The sequence below is a fragment of the Rhinatrema bivittatum genome, chromosome 5 (assembly GCF_901001135.1).
Source record: "Rhinatrema bivittatum chromosome 5, aRhiBiv1.1, whole genome shotgun sequence".
Lineage (NCBI taxonomy): Eukaryota > Metazoa > Chordata > Amphibia > Gymnophiona > Rhinatrematidae > Rhinatrema > Rhinatrema bivittatum.
In genome coordinates, this window is record NC_042619.1 from 350867212 (window position 1) to 350887459 (window position 20248).

At 44.0% G+C, this 20248-nt stretch overlaps 1 protein-coding gene across 5 annotated transcripts in view; it reads right to left on the reverse strand.

Annotated features, from left to right (window-relative positions):
• Positions 1–2809: 2809 nt before the first annotated feature.
• The window catches only part of EDAR (ectodysplasin A receptor), a 182100-nt gene continuing 164661 nt past the window's right edge, over positions 2810–20248 (reverse strand). For all 5 annotated transcript variants that reach the window (XM_029604595.1, XM_029604594.1, XM_029604597.1 and 2 more), the window contains 5 exons: positions 20074–20148; positions 19336–19408; positions 14968–15127; positions 4553–4613; positions 2810–3456 (listed from right to left, as the gene is read on the reverse strand). In XM_029604595.1, coding sequence (XP_029460455.1) covers positions 3128–3456; positions 4553–4613; positions 14968–15127; positions 19336–19408; positions 20074–20148 — 698 coding nt within the window. In that variant the 3' untranslated portion in view covers positions 2810–3127. The remainder of the gene's footprint in view (positions 3457–4552; positions 4614–14967; positions 15128–19335; positions 19409–20073; positions 20149–20248) is intronic.

Sequence of the window (20248 nt, forward strand, 5' to 3'; positions counted from 1 at the left end):
AATGCAGAGTCACTGCAGCTAATGACAAACCAAACTATCCCTTCTTCCTACATCACCAACAGTACCACCAACACTAAGTAAAAGATAATTTTATTTCTACTTTGTTCAAGTCTGATTCTGGCTTTTAGCAAAGACTAGCAAAAATATGTTTTAATCATTGAGCTAAGCTATTACATGAGACACCAGATATCGTTAATATAGATGTCTCAAGTTTAACAAAATTACTTTTGTTAGTAAATAGACATAGGGAGAACAAATTTTCAGCGCCGTTTACGTGGGTAGATAGGTATTGATGAGGGTAGAATGGCTATAAAGATACGCATCCTTTTATCCACCTTCAGCAGAGATGCTCCTGGGGGTATGTTAGTGTTAGGGGAGTAAGCAGTGTAAATACATTTGCATTTTCAAGTTTAGATTCTCCATTTTATCCCCGATCCAGACCCCATGGAAGGAGCCCTTGCAAATGCACATTTCCACACCCATGTACTTGGCAGGCAATTTCCAAAGGCAAAATTAAGTAGGTGGTCCGAGTGTACATTGCAGTGCCATGGGCTACTCAAAATTGGCCCCTTTAAGTAACATGGCATAGTCTAAAACCTGCCTCAAACACTTTTGGGGCAGCCCTTCAAAAATGCAAGTGGTTATGGTGCCTCCTTTCCCCCACTTATGGATCCCCAATTCAGTTCCCAGTAAAATCACGAGACTCCTTAGCAGCGCCTTCAGAATTCACTTTGAGCTAGAAAGCCAAATTAACAGAAGGTCTAATTCTTGGCCCGGAGCATGGCAGAGCAGTGCTCCGCTTTGAAAACAGTTACCACAGCAGCAGAGTCCTAGCGCTAGGCTTCCTCAATCCCATATCCTTTGCACTATACGTTTTCCTGCCGTTACACAGGTGTGAGAGAGAGAGAACCAACTACTTTAGCTCTTACAAATAGTCAGTGTTGTGGTTGCATTTTAGTCCACGGGAATGCATCGAAATAAAGGTCAACAACTGAGCTGTAGATATCCTTTTACTTGACTAACTCAATACTGCTGTGACTAGCGTTTGAGGGGTGACGGCAGACTATTTAAGACGAAGTCGGCACCAAAGTATTATGACGCTCTCCTTCCATGAGAGAGCCAGCTTTATCCCCCCTATCCTATGGGGAGCATAGCAAACCAATCCCAGCCAGAGCCTAGCCTGGCCTAAAATGGATCCGTTTGAAGGGGGTAGGTAAGGAGATAAAGAGGGGAATGAAGGGAGCCTGAGCTCTCGAAAGCTAGTTATATACACAGTGAGTTAGTTCAATTGAAAGGTATCACCTATAACGTGTTTAACTCTCATTTCTAATAATAGTGAGATTTGCCTGAGGCAGGGATGATACTGAAACCCATAGCAGTGCTTGCGGAGAAAAAAATATTCCGAAGGTGGTCGCCTACAATGCCGAGACGTTCGGGGCAGCAAACTCTCCCGCCAGCACAAGGTGAAAGGGGCGTTGTAGCAGAGCCAATGCTGCCTTGGAGCCGCTGCCAGGGGTAGGAGGGAGCGCGATGCTGGAGCTGCTGAGGGGGGGGGGGCGGGGAATGAATGACTGAAGGGTGCCAAATAGGCATGCACCAGAAGCCCAAGTGAGGGAAGGTCTAGAAAAACAACCAAGATCTAACTCGGCAGCTGTATGCATGGCAAAACCGGTCTACACTAAACTGCACAACAACAAAAAAAAGAGATGGAAAACAAAAATTGTAAACTAGATTGCAGCATGTTGCGACAGTAGGACACTGATACCTATTACTCATAAAAGTCAAGTCCCAATTTAGTAATGATTCTTAAACCTTTTAGTAAACCGTCCTTGATGAAGTAAGTAATGCCAGACTCTGTGCCTGTGTCAGTCTAGGAAGAGAAAATGAGCAAATCATCATCACAGGCCACTTTGTCAACATTAAGGAAAACATATTTTTTTTCCAAAATCAGAGTCTAATAAAGGAATACAAGGTCTCTCATAAGTTACATAGACTAGGCATAAAAAAAAAACAGCAGCTGCAAACATCAACAAAATGGTGGTGCTCTGTAGAAAACATTTTCTGCCCCTAATTATAAATCTGTTGTATGTATGATGGTATTTTCCATATCTTGTCCAGTAAAACATTTGGTTTTCTACTTCAAAGAAATGGTAAATTTTTTTAAATTTAGCGCTGCTGTCTGAAATCCCGCTGTGCGGGGTACGGCTTCACACCAGGACAGTATTAAGCCCAAGCCAGCCGATGACATGGAAGCTCAGTACATGCACGCTTTAATACGCATAGGGCTAAATAACCTGGGCTGTCTACGAGTGTGGTTAATGTGAATTGTCCTCAGCTGGCTCTTCCTCTGCCAGTGGAGACCAGCTGCAATTTACCGAGTCTGAACTTCATTTCTGGAGCAGGTGGGCCTTGCAACGTGGCCACCTGGCATCATCAGAAGCAGCCACTCGGCCTTTGCTTTAGTACAATCCAAGTAAGCAAAAAAAAAAAAAACAACACAACAAACTTCATGTATTAAAAGGAATAAAAAAAAAAATCCCTTCAGAGTAACAAATCAATTATACATATAAATGCTACCGTAAAAGATCTGTTCTCATTCAAATACTTTGGTCGCTTTCACATACAGTACCAATAAACCCAGCAGAAATGAACCGGACCTGATTTTTACAGAGCTGTCGAGTCCTTTTGAACAAAAAGTCTTGGCAGACATTAAATGGACAGGCCTGCTAAACAGTCTCTCACCTGCACTGTTATAAGTGACTGGCGGGTCTGTTCATTATCCGTTATAGTGGAGCTCAAGCATTCCCTCGGCTGTCATTTTTTTAAAGAAATAGTTTTTGCTGGTTGATAGGAGTTTTCAATTTGTTTTCTTTAATATCCTTTTTTTTTTTTTTGCTTTAGCTTATTGCTGTCCATTTTGGCAGCACACGCTATTTCAGTCACAGTATGCCTTCCAACTTATCTGGACCTGGTGAGGGACACGCTGGCTCTTTTCCGTCTGCTACCTTCCATGTCTCCAGGATTCTCAGCTACTGTAAGGGGGGATCCACGCAGACCGGTTCGCTCTTCACTCAAAGGCAAAATAAAATGGGGAAAGATCAGAGTGTGCCCAAGGAGGTGTCGCCAATCACAAGTCTTCGCTGCTGGTCGGGGTTGCTGGGCTGGGCGTAGGCTGCGCCCACTCTAAAATATCTGCGCACAGGGACTCCACGGCGTCAAGCCGCTCTATCTGCACGAGTCTGGTGAGCAAGTCCGGGATGCTGTAGCCAGCCGTGCTTATACGGTCAAAGAGCTGCAACCCGTCCGTCATGCCACCTATTTCATCTCTCTTCAACCCAAAGCTCTCGGCAAGGTGGCGCCACGTCTTCACGATGGCTTTCTCGGTGTTGTACGTCGCACTGAGCATCCTGCTGGTCTTCTCCAAGCAGTCAAACGGCAGCTCTGTAGGACTGAGACCTGCAAGTATACATGTTAAAAGGTGAGACCCAAGAGATGTTCGAAGAACGTTTAACGGAAGGCCCCGTTAGCAAGAACGAGGCAGCACTGTGCTGCAGGGGGTGCTTTTTTTCTTTAACAGTGTGAATAGGATGGAATATCTTGTGTGCCTGAGCATTTGTTTTTCAATATCGTGTGGATGCAAAAACATATGCGTGTAACTTTCAGCTTAAGCCCTTAGCTTCGAGACTTAGGCTCCTACCGTTGAGCATTGGTCATGGACATAGGTTGAAAGTCAAGCTTGTAACTTTTCGGGGTGTGCATGGGTTTGTGTTTGATTTCTTTTCATTATCAGGGGCACCCCCCTAGCTGATGAAACGTGCTGCTATTTTAAAAATCCCAAGTCACCTGATTTTTTAAAAAGTCCCTCCCCCCTCCCCTAGTGGCACAGAGGCAGTGTGGAGGGAAGGAGATGAGGGCAGTTGGGAGGAAGAGGGAAGGATACCGTGACTGTGGGGGGAGAGGGAAAGGGAGGTGTTGATGCCAGAGGGAAGGAAGAGAAGGGAAACCAATGATGATAGGGATGAGGGGAGAGAATGAATGTTGGGGTGAGTAAAAGGGGCGGAAAGGTGATGGAGTGCTGAGTGTGCTGTGACATGAAAAAGATTGGAAGCCACGCATTTAAATCCTCCTGGACGACAAGGAACAAAAAGCATGGCATGAGCATTGCAGGTGAAAATTTGGTTCGCCATACAGAAAAGAAGGTAAAGACATTTGTAAATGCCGAAAAAAAATAAATACATCTATAAACCAGAGGTATAAAGCCCAGGAATGTAGTAGATCCATAATTAAACTCTGGTTTGGGCTAATATATTAATTTTCCTGCAATAAATCATTCTATTTGAGCCAAAGTTAATGGCATGTGCTGCAGTTTTGCTTGGTATGTTCCGTTGGCTCGGGTCCTTGCAAAGAGGAGGATTGGAGCCTATTGCCAGGGTCTGTTCATGTTTCGTGTATAACACAGCGCTATTGCTATTAATCAAGGCCTGGTTAGCATAGCTGTCCATGCCATCTTAGAAGTGATCTGGCCTGATGACCTGCTTCCCCCTGCGCTCACCTTCTGCCATGCCACACACATTAGCGTACAAATCGAGTATCTTTTTCCTTCGGCTTTGAATCTGAAAGGAACAAAAGAAACAGATGTTGTCTTCTATTTGAATAACAATTCGGTGTGCACTACAGTGCATTAATGCTATCGCAAGTATTAACGGGTTCAAAGCAGCGTTAGCACGTGCAAGCTCGGCTCGTGGGCTTTAACGGGGTAATTTTATGACTGCCGGCGTAAGGTTCAAGTGTGCGCATACATGCAGACTAGCCCGAGTTTTCAGAATGGACTTACATGCTAATCCAAGATCAGTGCGTGGCAGATATGCGTACACATTCAGACCTGCTAGGGAGTAGGCGTAGATGGGTGCGGGTACATTTCCGTGCCTTACTTTTGAAAATTGAAAGCATGCGGGTGAATGCTATCCCTGCTCCAGCTCCACCCCGCTGGAATACCCCTTTGTGGTGCAACTTAACAGTGTGCACGGAATCCCTTCTATCTGTACTTTTATATGCACAAAACCTCTGGACAATTTTTCAAAAGTCAATTTACGCACAGAAATCAGAGTTTCATCCACATAGATGCTGTTGAAAGTTCAGCTCTAAACGGCCCTTTTCACAAGTGTAACTTAGCTTGCAGTAGTTCTAATGTGAAATGTTTGCTAATGATTTGATGAGATGCAAAATCTATGCAAAATAGCTCATTATTTAAAAGCTCAATGAAAAAGTATGTGCGCAGATTGCTTCACAGAGGCATTTAACAACAACAAATGCAACTACATCTTCGGGATATGTAAAGATTTTCTGATATCATCCATAGGTAAAATACACACATACTTTACTGTCTGGCTCATTAGCACTTCATTAACCGTTCATTCGTACACACGTTGATCACTCCTTTTACCCTTGTTAATAGCTACTATTAGCATATTTTTGTACATCAGTCCCTCGAGCTAATAAATACATCCATTGCCTTCTCCGCCCTGCCTCTGCCTCTTATCCCCTTCCCTCCAATACAGAGCTCCCCACATTTCTACTTATACCTGACGATAAACAATAGAGCGTGATGAAGGATAAGTGACAAATAAACAGTAACAAGCGCATTTTAAAAGGTGCGCGCATGTATTGGACATGCGAGCCAAACTATGCTCAGTTTTATATTGTGCATGCAAATACACACATAGCATTTAAAATATCCCCACCTCACGTATGTGTTGGAGGCTTTACACGCATACTCACAAGTTACTGGCTGGGGGTTGGAGGGCCAATCTGACACTCTAGATATCTCCCGTTGTAAGGGGATCACTTTCAGCTCAGGGTGGGGGGAGGGGCGGTGTTACAAGAGTCTACAGTGGTTTATATATATGGCTGGATTTAAAAAACTTACACGCGTGGCCGGGCATTACGCACGCCGGGCCAATTTTCAAAAGAGCCTTGTGTAAGTCCCGGGGCTAGCAAAAGGGGCGGTCTTGGGGGGCAGGGCAGAACTAGAGGCGCCCGGCACAGCAGCCATTTGCCGCTGTGCCGGTGCACGCAACTTCAAAGGGGCGTGAGATAAATACTGTGGATCCATAAAGTCTAGAGGACGTGAATAAAGAGTGGGTGGCTCGCGGGAATGATGGCTAGTGCCTGGAGATAATACCCTTATTCAATAAACATACACATGGTTAATGCGACTCCAACATTGCTCTACGACGGCAAGAGGAAATATGGAAAAAAGGATTTGCATTCACAAAAAAGCAGGGAGTAGCTTGCTTGATACGGCGGTTACTACCCCAAACCAAATAAGCCTGATACTTCACTTTCAATGCATATCCAGCATAGCTCACTGCTTCAACGGCAGGGGAGAAAGACTGATACTGCATGCATATTCAGCATAGCTCTCTGCTTCAACGGCAGGGGAGAAAGTCTGATACTTCACTTTCAATGCATATCCAGCATAACTCTCTGCTTAAACGGCAAGGGGAATGAAGAAAAGTGGATCTATATACAGACAACAACCAACAAGGACTGAATTACATAGTCTGGGTAAACAAATAAGCATGGGTGTAGCTTGCTTATTGCGGCGGTTACTACCCCTAACTAATTAAGCTAGATATTTCACTTAGATGCAGTTTCAACACTGCTCTCTACATTAATGGTGAGGGTGGAAGGGAAATAGAACCAAAAGGTTACTAAGAGCCATGAGTAACAGATAAGTATGAGAAAAAAAAAAAAGTGCGAAACTTGCTGGGCAGACTGGATGGGCCGTTTGGTCTTCTTCTGCCATCATTTCTGTTTCTAAAATACTCCCTTTTGGACTCTCCTCTACCCAGAGAGTCTTCAAGAAATTTCTTGCTGTTGTTGTGGCACACTTGCACAAAAAGGGAATACAAATTTTTCTGTACCTAGATGATTGACTAATCGTCTCCTCGAACGCTCAAGCCCTCGTCTCATTTGGAGGAAATGATCCTCTGTCTAGAGAATCTCGGTTGGATCATAAATTACGAAAAGTCGTTACTTCATCCCTCTCAGGATCTTCAATTTATCAGAGCAAGAATTTAGACTCCCATTTCCAGAGGTTTTCTCCCACTAGACAAACTCTGAGATACCTATGTCTATCTCTCCACCGTCAAAGTTGTGCTACCGTACGCCAAGTAGTGGTTCTGTTAGGTCACATGGTCGCAGTCATTCATGTAGTCCAGAAAACACAATTACACATGAGGCATCTCCAGTGGGGTCTAAAGACCCAATGGAACCAAAGTCCCAAAGAATTCAGATTTCCAGGTCCATGAAAAGGGACATTCTCTGGTGGCTCGGTCCTTCAGCATTAACTGAAGGCTCACTAAGGCAGCCTCCTCATCAACTCATCATAATGATGGATGCATCAACAAAGGGATGAGGAGTCCATCTCTTCCACTTAGAAACACAAGGAGTATGGTCCCCAAACGAACAATGTCTTCAAATAAACCTGCTGGAACTCAGAGCAATAAAGAACTTACTACTTAAGTTCCAGTCATGGATATGGAACAAATCCGTGATGATTCACATGGACAACCAAGTAGCAATGTTCTACATAAACAAGCAAGGAGGATCAGGATCCTTGACTCTTTGCAAGGAAGCAATTCAGATATTAGATTGGATGGAGGACAATGGAGTTTTCCTTCAGGCTTCCTATCTTACAAGCCTTATGAACATGAAAGTGGACAAACTCAGCAAAATTTTCCAACCAAACGAATGGTCGCTAAAACAGTCAGAAGTGAACAAGATCTTCGCTCACTGGTGTATTCCAAAGATGGACTTTTTTGCATCAGAAAGCAACAGGAAAGTCAAGAAGTTTTGCTCACTTCTCCCCAGCATATACATGTCATCTCAGGATGCTTTCCTGATACCTTGGACAAATGGTCTCCTGTATGCTTTTCCACCAATCCCGTTAATCTCATGCACGATCCAGAACTGTATAACGGACACAGTGAATTTGATTCTCATTGCACCTGCTTGGCTGAGACAACCATAGTATGCTTATCTTCTTCATCTGCCAATCACAATGACCCCTTCCTACTTTCACAGAGTGAGGGGAATCTCATACATCCCATGCACTCATCTCTTCACTTGACAGCATGGAGATTGAATGGGAGATATTGAATGAATTAAATCTCCCTTCCAATATCACAGATATTTTGCTAGCAGCCAGAAAGCCTTCTACTAGAAGAAATTACACTTTCAAATGGAGGAGGTATTCTGCTTGGTGTAACCAACAAAGAGTAAACCCTTTGAATGCCATCCGCAAACACTAGTGTCTTACCTACATACCTTATCTCTCTTCAGTCTAGCAGTTACATCTATCTGTGTACACCTAAGTGTGATAGTGGCTTACCACTCAACGAGAAACAGATCATCCATTTCTTCTCACCCTCTGATCTCAAAATTCATGAAGGGTTTAAATCACATACATCCACCTATTCAGAAACCTCCAGTTCCCTGGGACGTAAATCTGGTCCTCGAAGCTCTGATGGAAGCTCCATTCGAACCCCTGTCATCCTCATCCTTAAAATATCTAACTTGGAAAATTCTCTTCTTGGTAGCCATCACCTCGGCAAGGCAAGTAAGTGAGCTCCAAGCATTGGTGTTCAACTTCCCTTATCTACAATTCCGCCATGACAAGGTCTTATTACGAACTCACCCTTCCTTCCTACTGAAAATAGTCTCGTCTTTTCACTTAAATGAATCAATCTCCTTACCAGTCTTTTTCCCCAAAACCACACTCTGATGACAGTCAGAAATCTCTTCATACACTAGACTTTAAGAGAGCTTTGGCTTATTACAAAAACAGGACTCAATCAGACATACATCTCAGTTATTTGTCTCTTAACCCAAATAACCCAGGTAAACCAGTTTCTAGGAGAACTCTTTTGAATTGGTTTACTGCTTGCATTCAGTTCTGTTACTCGCAAAGATCTATGTCTCTGTCAAATCCAATTAAAGCTCATCAGATAAGAGCCACAGCCACTTCCATAGTGCATATCCAGGGCGTATCCATTCAAGACATCTGTAAAGCAGCGACTTGGTCTTCCATACACACTTTCACTTCACATTACTGCCTAGACCAGCAATCTGCGGCAGACAGTGCGCTAGGATCGGCAATTCTACATAACTTCAAAAATTCCTAATGGCTGTCCACAATGCACAGGGTGCTATTCACCATATCAAGAACTTACACAGAAAGCAACCTATGTGCTTGGGATTCCCACACTGCATGGCTAAATGACCTGCTTATCGGCGGAAAAAAAGCAAACTTGCTTACCGTAAACGATGTTTTCCGTAGATAGCAGAGAATTTAGCCGTGCAATCCCCCCTCCCCCCAGCCATTTCTTTCAACGCCTAAACCCACAACTAGCTTCAAAACCAACTGAGGAGATGGCTCGAGGAGCGCGGGAATGCTGGCACAGGTGTACTGCAAAGCTCTTTGAGCTGAGAGAGTAAGCTCTGCCTCGTGACATCGCGGAGGACGTCACCCACACTGCTTGGCTAAATTCCCTACTATCTACGGAAAACACCGTTTACGGAAGGCAAACTTGCTTTTTCCCCCTGTGTGGGAACTCCGTGAGGTTATGGAGCCTTGCATGGTCCATAGCCCCCGTGTCCGAAATGGGTCAATGGATATGAATGTTTCTACAAAATGCACACTTCTCTTCTCAGGGTGTTTCTACAAAGATACAATGGAGACCTATAGACAAATAATGAATAGAGTGCCATATGGTTGCTTTGCTTTCACTGTACAGACACTTTGATTGGGGTCTTTTGATATAATTGCATACTGCTACAGCATGACATTTATTTTTATCATTTATTTCTTGCCTTTCTGAAAATTTTGCCCAAGGCAGAGTACAGCAAAATCAAAAGCACATAATAATAAAACGAAAAACAAGGAGGTCAGCCGCTGTGGCTAATTAGCTGGATAACCTTATCTCAGTACCTAGCAGTGTATGTTCAGTGGCAAGGTTGCACCGCTGAATACACCTGGCTATCTTAAAGAGAGCTGGATAGGTTTATCCAGAACAGAGTTTGCAGGATAAGTTACCTGGTTCTTGCTGAATATGCTGGTTTTGCCGTTTAGATGGATACCTGTACTGAACATAGCTCAATGCTAAAGGAATTGCTACAACTCATATAGAAAAACAATTTTTTTTTCTATTGCTCTGCATGTGTGTGTGTGTGTGTGTGTGTGTAAGGACAGTTATGGTGGTGATGGGAAAGTTCTAGAAGAGGAAATGAGTATTGTGATGAGTGTCGGATGGTGAAATTATTGCTTGATTATTCTGGAGTTGAGGGAGTTATTTGTCCCTATGATTTTAATATTAAATACATATCAACAAAATTATCAGAACGTACTGTACATCATGCAGCCCACAAAAATTTGAGGAGTTACCTCTCTCTTTTTATTTTTTTTTCTCCAATGAAGGAGAGTAGAGCTGTGTATCATTGGCTATGGGAGGTTGCTAAAGCAGCCACAATAATGTGGCGTACTGGGGGGCGAAAATGAAGGATGGGCTGGGAGAGTGAGAAAGGAAGAGCAGGCAAATGGCATGAGACTGGCAGCCTAGGAAACGTCTCCCTTTACTATAAGTCCCATATGTCTACTGTACAGCTGCAGCCAGCCAATCAAATAATGACATGAAATTCAGGCCCATCTTCCTTGAGCCAGATTACATGACCCGTGCAAAAATAGTTCCGATGTTAGAAGAGATGCTTTCATAAAGCTGATGCATGACTGAAGATGCAAGCTTATGGGACTGCAGGGCTCTCCTACCTCAGTTCCCCCTCCTCATCCTGCTTGATGAAAGAAGGTCTTATAATGACAATGTTGTATTCAGTTTGTACAGAAGGAACAGATTGTTCAAAGCACGGTATTTTGGAATTTCTTCTTTTAGCCATCATCTGCTGGAGACTCTCCATGCACGCTGCATGTGCAGACTGGAGTGGCTCGGTCAAATAAATACCTAACATTTTATTTTCATTTTCCCGGCATAAAACACCAAGAGGTGTCCAAATGGATGTTCTCAAGGTTTTCTTCATATCTGGGACTGCTTGCGATCCAGCAGGTATTTACAAAAAGACAATTGTTCTCAGGTAGTAGCTATTTCCTGCACTAACACCTGAGAATCGAAGCCCAGCTATTAAAAAGGCGAAATTTGGAAAGACAACTGTGCATCGAGGCTGCTGCTAGCCAAACAGAAGCAATGGCATCGTCAACAATGCAATAGCTAGTGGGGGTCCATTAAGTAACCAGCTGCTTCTAGAGCCAGCCAAAACCACAAAGAAGCAAAGAGAGGACAATTGGCAGTCTGCACACCAGTAGCTCCATTGCTAACAGCCCAACCACAAACTCCACCATGACTTTACGCCTCAGGTGCTCCATTCTACAGGATCACACAGGAGGAGCAGAACCGAGCCAAGTACGAATTCGCCCGAGGACACTCGGCTTTCTCTGTGCCTAGTCAACCCTCCCATGACAACTCTTCTCAACTGGATCCCCTGCATTTTCTCCTTTCCAGATGGGGCATAAATGTCTCAACAGATAGAACAGGTCTGAAATGCCACACTTATGGGAAAAATGTATGTATGAAAAAGTTATGGGTAGGAAAACCAGCTTTTTAAAAAAAAAAAAAAAAAAAAGGTGCATTTCTCCTATGTAATCTGTAAATGTTTGTTTGGATTCCTATAATTCTTCTGGGTACTCTTGAAGAATTACACTTTATCCAGAACACTAAATCTTTTTCTTTGCATAAAGTGCAGTGGATAATAAATATATATCCATCACCTAGCCAACATCACTGTTTTTTACTATCTATCTAATTAAAGTGCTTTCATTTTCACATTTTAGGCCAAGTAACTATAAACGCTGCAACATCATTGTGCCTTTAAGCACCAAGCTTTACTCTTAAAGTCTGAAGTACATATTGTAAGCACTCTAGAAATGCATAGTTTTATGAAAACCTTAAAACGTGAGGGGTAAAGGAAACAGAAAAAGGAGTAGAGGTGAAAAACAGTTAGCCTAGATTCCATGTTGTTGAGAGCATTGCAAACCTCAGTCAGAATTTACATACAGGTAGGTAGTGATTTGCACAAGAAGGGCCTAGCATTAAATGCAAACAGGTCATGGAACCTCTCACTCTAGAGGTTACCTAACCAATGCTCCCGCCAAGGAGTGACTAGGTGCGCGCACATTTCTTTTTCGTGTAAGCAACAATTTTTGGGCGCCAGTATTAGCGTTGCATTTCAGTATATAGCACAAGGAAACATTTATCACATAATTGATTCAGTGTATTGTATATTTAATGTTAAGAATCCAAAAGCAAAGCACAGCACAGGTCGGACTCTGCCTCAGACCGGAAGCGACAAATAAGCATGCGAGCTACCACGTAAAACCTGAGAGCGATGCTCCGAAACGCACGCGCGATCACTCTCGTGCTCAGCTTAGAGGGAACTCTGCACCTAACCGGTCAGATCTTCAGGATAACCATAATGAATATGCAGGATGTCGATTTGCATGCACTGGGGCTCGACGTATGCACATCTAGCTTGTGCATATTCATTGTGGCAATCCTGAACACCCGACTAGGTAGGTGGGCCTGAAGGAGAGGGTGCTCTAAGGCATGAGTAGCCAACTCCGGTCCTCAGGATCCACAGACAGCTCTGGCTTTCAGGCTATCCACAATGCGTATGCATAGAATATATTTGCAGACACTGGAGACAGTGCATGCAGATCTCTCTCATGCACATTGATTAGGGATATCCTGAAAACCAGAGCTGTCTGTGGATCCTGAGGACCGGAGTTGGCCACCCCTGCTCTTAAGGATCTGCTTGAACTTATGAAGTGGCCTCAAATTCCTTTTTTTTTTTTTTTTTTTTAGTTGTTTTTAAGTGACTTTTAGGAATAAAGTGACTGGGGTATGCTCATACAGTACACAGGGATATTTCACATGGCTCTCTGCCAAGGTTTAACCCAAAACCTCACATAGTGCATTCTGTCATGCTGTGGGGCCTCTTGCTGCCTAAAACAACAGGCAAAAAATGTAGTTATTCTTTCAGTGCAAGCAGCATATTTTACAGCCTGTGATTAACCAAGGAAACGTTCCTCTCATTTTGTGTCAGAGAGAAAAGGAACTGTGCACAATTTTTAGAGCAGTGGTTCTCAACCTTTTTTCTATCAGGACACACCTAAGACATGACACATGCGGGACTCACTGAACACATGACCATCATGGGCCTAAATATAAACACATACTCTGCATCCCCAGGAGTCCCCCCTGCTTCCTAACAATGGGTGCAGAGCAGAACTAAGACATTTCCCTGTACACAAAAGATATTCTGATTCCGGTGTCTTCTCAATAACAGCACCACAGACTCCCTCTGCTACCCGGTGCATTGTAAAATAAAACAAACCCCACTCTGCACGAGTCTATCAAACCTGCCACACCTGAGCAGCACTAACTCCAAGAACTGAAACAGCAATAGGCCTGCCCATGAAAAGACAGCAGCTCAGCCCCAGTGCAAGATCATATTGAAAAAATACAGCAAATAAGAGTGAATCTAATCCCTACACGCTAGTAAGGTACCTCATCTCAGTCACATACACGCAGAGCACAGACAGACAGACAGACCTGCCTTCACCTAATATGGAACAAAATACCGCAAACTACAAATGCAGAAACAAAACCTGGAATAGAAACCCCAAGAGCACCTTCTGCATGCAGTGCAAAACTGGAGAACTAGGAAGAGAAATATTCTTCCTCCTACACTAAGCAATGTTCAAAGAGAGAAGGAAATGCATATTCTCAAACCTGACATAGTATGGCCCTCGTACCCCGTCACTCCCCTCCATCACCCCTCACTTCTCCCAACTACTCAATCGTCCCTTCACCTGCTCATATCCCTGTCCAACATTTCCCACACCCCCCACTCCTGCATCCTCTTCCCTGTGCCGCCTCTCACCCCTGCTCAACCCTCCCTGCCTGTCCCTCTCCCTCTCCCCTTCCTCATCCAACATACCCCCAACCACCTCTTTCCCACCCCTTCCTGCTCAGCATCCCCTGACCGCCCCTCTCTCCCAACCCAGCAGGCCCCACACCTCCATCTCCCTCTCCACTTCCATCTCTCCTCCCTACCCAGCAACTCTATCCTCCTTTCCCCCATCTCTTCCTACCCAGCCTACTCCCTATCTCCCAAGGCCTTCCTGCCCAGCATCCCCTGACCTCCCCTCTGTACCAACCCAGCAGGCCCCATACCTCCATCTCCACTTCCATCTTTCCTCCCTGCCCAACAGCCCCAGCCCCCTCCTTCCTCCACCTCTCCCTACCCAGCAACCCCAACCTCCTTTCCCCCACCCTGTCCTACTCAGCAAACTCCCTATCTCCCATTTCCTTCCTGCCCAGCACATTTTCCCCTCCTCCTGACTCCCAGCCAGCATAAGCCTTCAGTCCAATCCAGAGTCTCCCTCCTGCTTTACCGGCAGCAGATGAGGGCAAGAAGCATTGAGGAGAGGAAGAAGATGAGGCAGCAGCAGTGGATCTATAGAGCAGGCACCTCTCCCCCTCATCTCCTGCTTTCACGTCCAGGCCCCATGGGGTGAAGAGAGCATCAGCAGCCTCACTGCCAGGCCAGGCAGAGGAAGATAAAGTTGGTGTCCTGTCAGGCCCATATGAACAGGAGCTGGAGAAATCTCGCTCTGATCTCAATGAAAGAGAAGGGAATAACCTCCCACTGGGCCAGGAAGCAAGAGCAGCTTCCTCTCATACCCAATAAAGGAGAAATCAGCCACCTCCTGTCCAGACGGATGAGGAGAGAGCAGCTCTGTGACCCACCCTCAGTCACCTCGCGACTCACTAGTGCGTCCCTACACACCACTGCTTTAGAGCATCAAGTTCTTGGCTCTATAAGGAACCTTACCCCGGTCAATTTGTTATTTGTAGAAGATTTATCCCTGGTCAAATGAACCAAAGATAAGAGACACAACTCCGTGGTCTCTTGCTTGTCGACAGCGGCTTCTTCATCACTGTCTATGCTGCGACTTAAAAGCCTCTCATTCTCCGAGGATGCATCATTTTCACTGCAAAAGAAAGGCAACATTTTTAATTTGTAGAAATAAACAAGAAGGACACGTTCCAGCTCATTCATCGGGTGCCAGTTACCATCCACCTACACGCTGAGTACGTGAAAATGAAACAAACGGTAAGGTCCTGATTTATAAAAGTGCAAAATGAGAGAAACCCTTTTATACCTCAAGCCCTTCTTTTGACAAGTTGACAAAATTGCTTCCTTACGATAGCTTGGAAATAGAAAGGGTGAGACCCACAATTTGTCTATGTACCCACAGACGTAGGCTTTTTCCTCCCTAGTAAAAGTGGAGCGGTCTTGGATCATGGTGCTAGACTATTAATGTACGTGTTGTGTTTGCTGATATGTTTTATATTTAAGGAATGCATAACTGTATTGTATTTATGTACTGAATTGTTATGATGTATCGTTTTGCTATCAGTTTGAGTACGAGTGTACCCTTAGAAAGCAAGGAACCAAATTTAGATTAGGTAAGACAATTAGCCAGATTTGATCCTTCTTTATAATCAAGAGCATTCATGGAAGTGGATATCCTAATTTAAAGTTAAACGGAAAGACACAGCTGAAAGCAGCGGAATTGTTTTAGTTTGAAATGCTCTGTTTCCTGAGGATGAAACGATATGTTTCCACCTCGGGACGCTATCCAGTTAGAACCCAATCCAGGCAAAAGTCCAGCTAAGTGCTTTTAACAAGTGGACGTCCAGATGTCTGAGTCTAGGTGCAGAACTTGTTTCTGGTTGTGCCATTCCCTTCGTTATGTACGTTTTGTTGCTGCTTGGAAGCCCCGTGCTGTGTTTTTTGCCCTCCCACGTTGCTTTATGTTGGCTTGATCCCTTCACAACCTCTTAGATAGCAGTGGAACGCCTGTGAAGTCAGCGGCGTCTGGGAAGATAAATCACAAACCGCGCTGAGGAATGAGTTCAATCTTTTGTAGATCAGCCATACATGTGGGCAAGGGTGAAAGGGAAGGGGAACCTCTCGCAAGACAGCTTTTAGATATGGTTATTCTTGACCAAGGCTTTAAGACTCAACTCCTGACAGCAGAGCAGTATCATCTTCCTTAGGCAAAATAATCACGTCTAAACTTTTAATGTTAAAGCAGGAGGGCTTTTCAAGTTACTTCGTGCATCAAAAAAACAATACTTGAAGGAACTGGGCATGTCTGTGGGGTAAGGGAAAATGCAGCGTCTGATTGGCATCAGTCTTCAAGTGAGTGATAAAAGCGAGGCTCTCAAGTCCTATGGTGATCCTGTAGAGCAGTGGTCCCCAACCCTGTCCTGGGGGCCCACCAGCCAGTCAGGGTTTTCAAGATATCCACAATGAATATGCATGAGAGAAAATGTGCATGCACTGCATGCAATTTGCAAATATGCAAATTTCCTCTCATGCATATTCATTGGATATCCAGAAAACCCAACTGGCTAGTGGGCCCCCAGGACAGGGTTGGGGACCACTGCTGTAGAGAATAGGATTTTTCGACACTTGTGGAAAAACCTTTATAGAACCAGAGACCATGATATGCAAAAGATGTTGGGACTAAATGAAGTCCTTACTTCAAAATGTGACATCTGAAGAAAAAAAAAAGGAATGCACCTATTTTATAACACATGCACGTCGATGCGCGCACGTTATAAAATCCGATACCCGCCGCACTTGCGCGCCTGATTTTATAGTGACGCGCTCAAGGGGGTTATTTTGTAATAAGTGCGCAGCGACGTGATCGGGCCATCCCCAGTTCCCTAACGCCCTACCTATCTCCTTCCTCCCTTTTCCCCCTCTGCTCCCCGACCCCCAGTCCCCACCTGAATTTTATTTGTTTCTGAACTCACCTGCTCTCCTGAGCGGGAGTAAGTTCCGCGTGCCGGCATCTGGCTGGCGTGCGCTTTCCCCGGGACAGCGCCCTGCCCAGAACCCAGCCCCCAGCCCACCTGGTAACTTCCTCCACAGCGGCAAACATGCGCGTGGCCGGGCTGCCTGGAAAAATGCGCGTGGGCCAGCTACACGCATACCTCCCGGGATTTGCACCCGCCGGGCTCTTAAAATCCCACCGATAATTTTTTAAAACACAATTCAGCGCACGACTGGATAATTCCTACGTGGGTCCAATAAAAGGAATCCCAGTCTGCAGGGAATGAAGTCAGAATGACGACAAGGTGCAAGAGCTCGATTCTTTTAAAATGTGTTCAGATTTGTTATCTAAAGTGTGTTTTATACACCAGCAGCACTAACTGTCTTAGAGACCATTTGTAAAATATAGAATCAAATCTCAACTTGTCGCCTTGCAGTTTACGAAGAACTGAGGCCACAGTGATAGTAAAATATACAGAGCTGATCTCGTCAGCTATCCCATCATGTTTTCTACTGCTGCTGTATTGAAACGCGAGCTTCCCACAGGGATTTTTTTTTTTTTTATTATTATTTCATCCATAATTACAGGCTAGTATACAAACGAACAGGCTAGTATATAAAAAACGAACAATAACACCCTTGCAAATTCCAAACAAATTGCACAGAACATTCCAGATAGTGAAACGCCTTGGATTCCAATGTTCCTCTTGGCTGGAGATGGAAAGAAGAGATAAACATAAGGTAACTGAGTTACAGTGAAAAAAAAACCACAGCTAAAACAGCCGCAGAAGCAGAGCAATAAAATAAGAATATGTTACCAGTGCTAAATACCTCAAAAAACAAAACAGAATGCGGAGCATGAATACTGTGTTAGCTCACCAAAAGTACGAGTTAAAAGAAAGTCAACAGGGGTGGCAAGGGATGTGTGCTGCCATGCAGAAGATTTAGGTTCAGTTTCCGGGCTCAGCTTCTGCTCTCCAGCCTGGGCACGATTCAGAGGGAGGCAGTGCAAGCTCTTGTACAATGGCAACACCTAGTGGCCAGACTTAGTGCTCACATTAAGAGGCTCCTAGCCAAGGACTGTCACTGCAGTGAACGAGCTAAGATTAGGAGAATAAACCGTGCATGGTTGCTAATTAAGGCTCATGGCACTGGTTCTAACTGAGTGGGAAGTCCAAAAGAGCCAAAAGAAACTGCCGGATCAAAAAAAATTTTGAAAGACCCCACACTTCCCCCCAAACTAACAAAGCAAGTAAAAGCTTTTTATTTTAAGCAGGCATTTAACATCAATATTTCTTACAGCCTATGATATAATATCAAATACTCATTGCTCAGCAATAATTAACCTCATTTGTATTTGCATTTTTAATTTAATTTTTTTAATTTTTAATTTAAATTTTAGTATATTATTGTTTAGTGTTTAGTCTGTTTTGTTGCTGTTTTATTTTATGTATGATTTTATATATTTACTGAAACCTGCCAAAATGTGGGATTGTGCAGGCCAGAAATTAGTTCAATAAATAAATAAAATGGTGGATAGACAATGATACTTTTTTTTGAGGCTAAAGGATGATGCAGAGTTTTTGGCCCCGCTAAGATGACTTTTTCTTGACTTTTTGATAGACAAAGATTGATTCTCTGTATTTGCTGGGGACTCCAGTGCTAAAGAAAGGAAGAGCTATTAAGCAGACCAGGATTCCCCCACCTCAACAACTTCCTTAAACCCTTTTGAACAAGACAAACCTGTGGAGGACATTTAAAGACGAAGGCTTTGGTGCGTGGATGGTAACGTGGCACTTCCATTATATAATGGAAGGCAATCTCTCTGCTAACATTGCACCGTATCAAAATCACGTTATTGGCTCTTTAGCTTCCTCTGTGCTGGAATGTGCACTCGTATCATTAAATGCATGCCTGTTGGACCCAAAGTGTGAAGGAAGATACGAGTTGACAAAAAGAAAAACAACCAAACGATACCTCAATTCATAATATCAGTCAAAATTGAAAAGGAAACGGAACCCTGTTACCCACCGTAGCCTAAAAATGGCCACAATTGACATCAGTGGCTTGGACTCATGAAAATATTTGCAGATTTGTGTTAACTTGAAGATTCTGCATAATTCTGAATACCTCACTATGTACAGGTAAATCTGTAAATACTCTCATCTGAACTCCATTTTGCAGTAAAGGCCCTTCCTGGTTTGGATACATGCATCATTTCCGAAAACCATATAATTTGATAACTAAGTAGATTATTAACTTTCACTTGCTGTAAATGTTTTTCGCTTCCACCACATAGGTGCATTAGGTTGATTATCAAGTTTTCCTACCCGCTGGAAGCCTGACGCTCACCTTTTTTCAGTATTAGCTGGAGGTACCGTCAGTTTTTCAAATTCCTCTTTCTCCGTAAAAATTACAACATTTTCTGTGAATACAAAATAAAGTAGGTCACATAGGCTAAAGGGTAGTATTAACCAGAGAGGTCCAAGACCCACATCATTGAGCACCAGTTCCATTTCTCACCAGAGACGAGAAGGCTCCCTTGGTAGAGCACTGCTTGGTTATGCATTTCAACATTGTAAGGGCCTAATTCATCAATGTCTTTTCCCATAGACAAAGAAAGATTTTTTTTTCTTTTCTTTGCCCTGGGCAAACAACAATGCTGAGTCATCGAATATGTTCCGTAAGATATAATTTTATAAGGGGCCACCTAAATTCTGCTCCAAATATGTGCATAAGTTACACCAATTTTCAGGGTGGACTTGGGCACTGAAAATTATCCCACCAGATTTACCTGACAACCAAGGATACATTGCTGCTGTGTGCGTGGAAAATCTTTTGAGGAAATGTACAGGCCTGCTTTGGAAAATACAAAGGCCTTTGTGCGCAAATCCAACCTGCGCTCTCCGTCGTTCTTCTTTGCTCAGTCTGGGTAACCTTACGTGCGAGCAGGCAGCAGGCGTGCAAATTTACCGGCGTATCGGGTGGGCGGTTCTGTAGAACAGGCCACTTCCGTTTACCCGTGGAAATGCCTTTGAAAATTGCCCTCTTACCGCATTAAAGGAATTTAAACTCTGCATTTCTACCAACCTGGTACTTCTTTTTTCTCTTCCTGATTATTAACCTGGGCTTCGACGGTCTTCACGGCGTGAGTCGGGCAGCATGCTAGAAGATGAACAAGACAAGGAACAGTAAAGGGTCCCCACTAGTGAGCAGGTCAAACGACTCGTTTTGGTGACCGGAACGTTCCCTGCGCTGCAGTTAC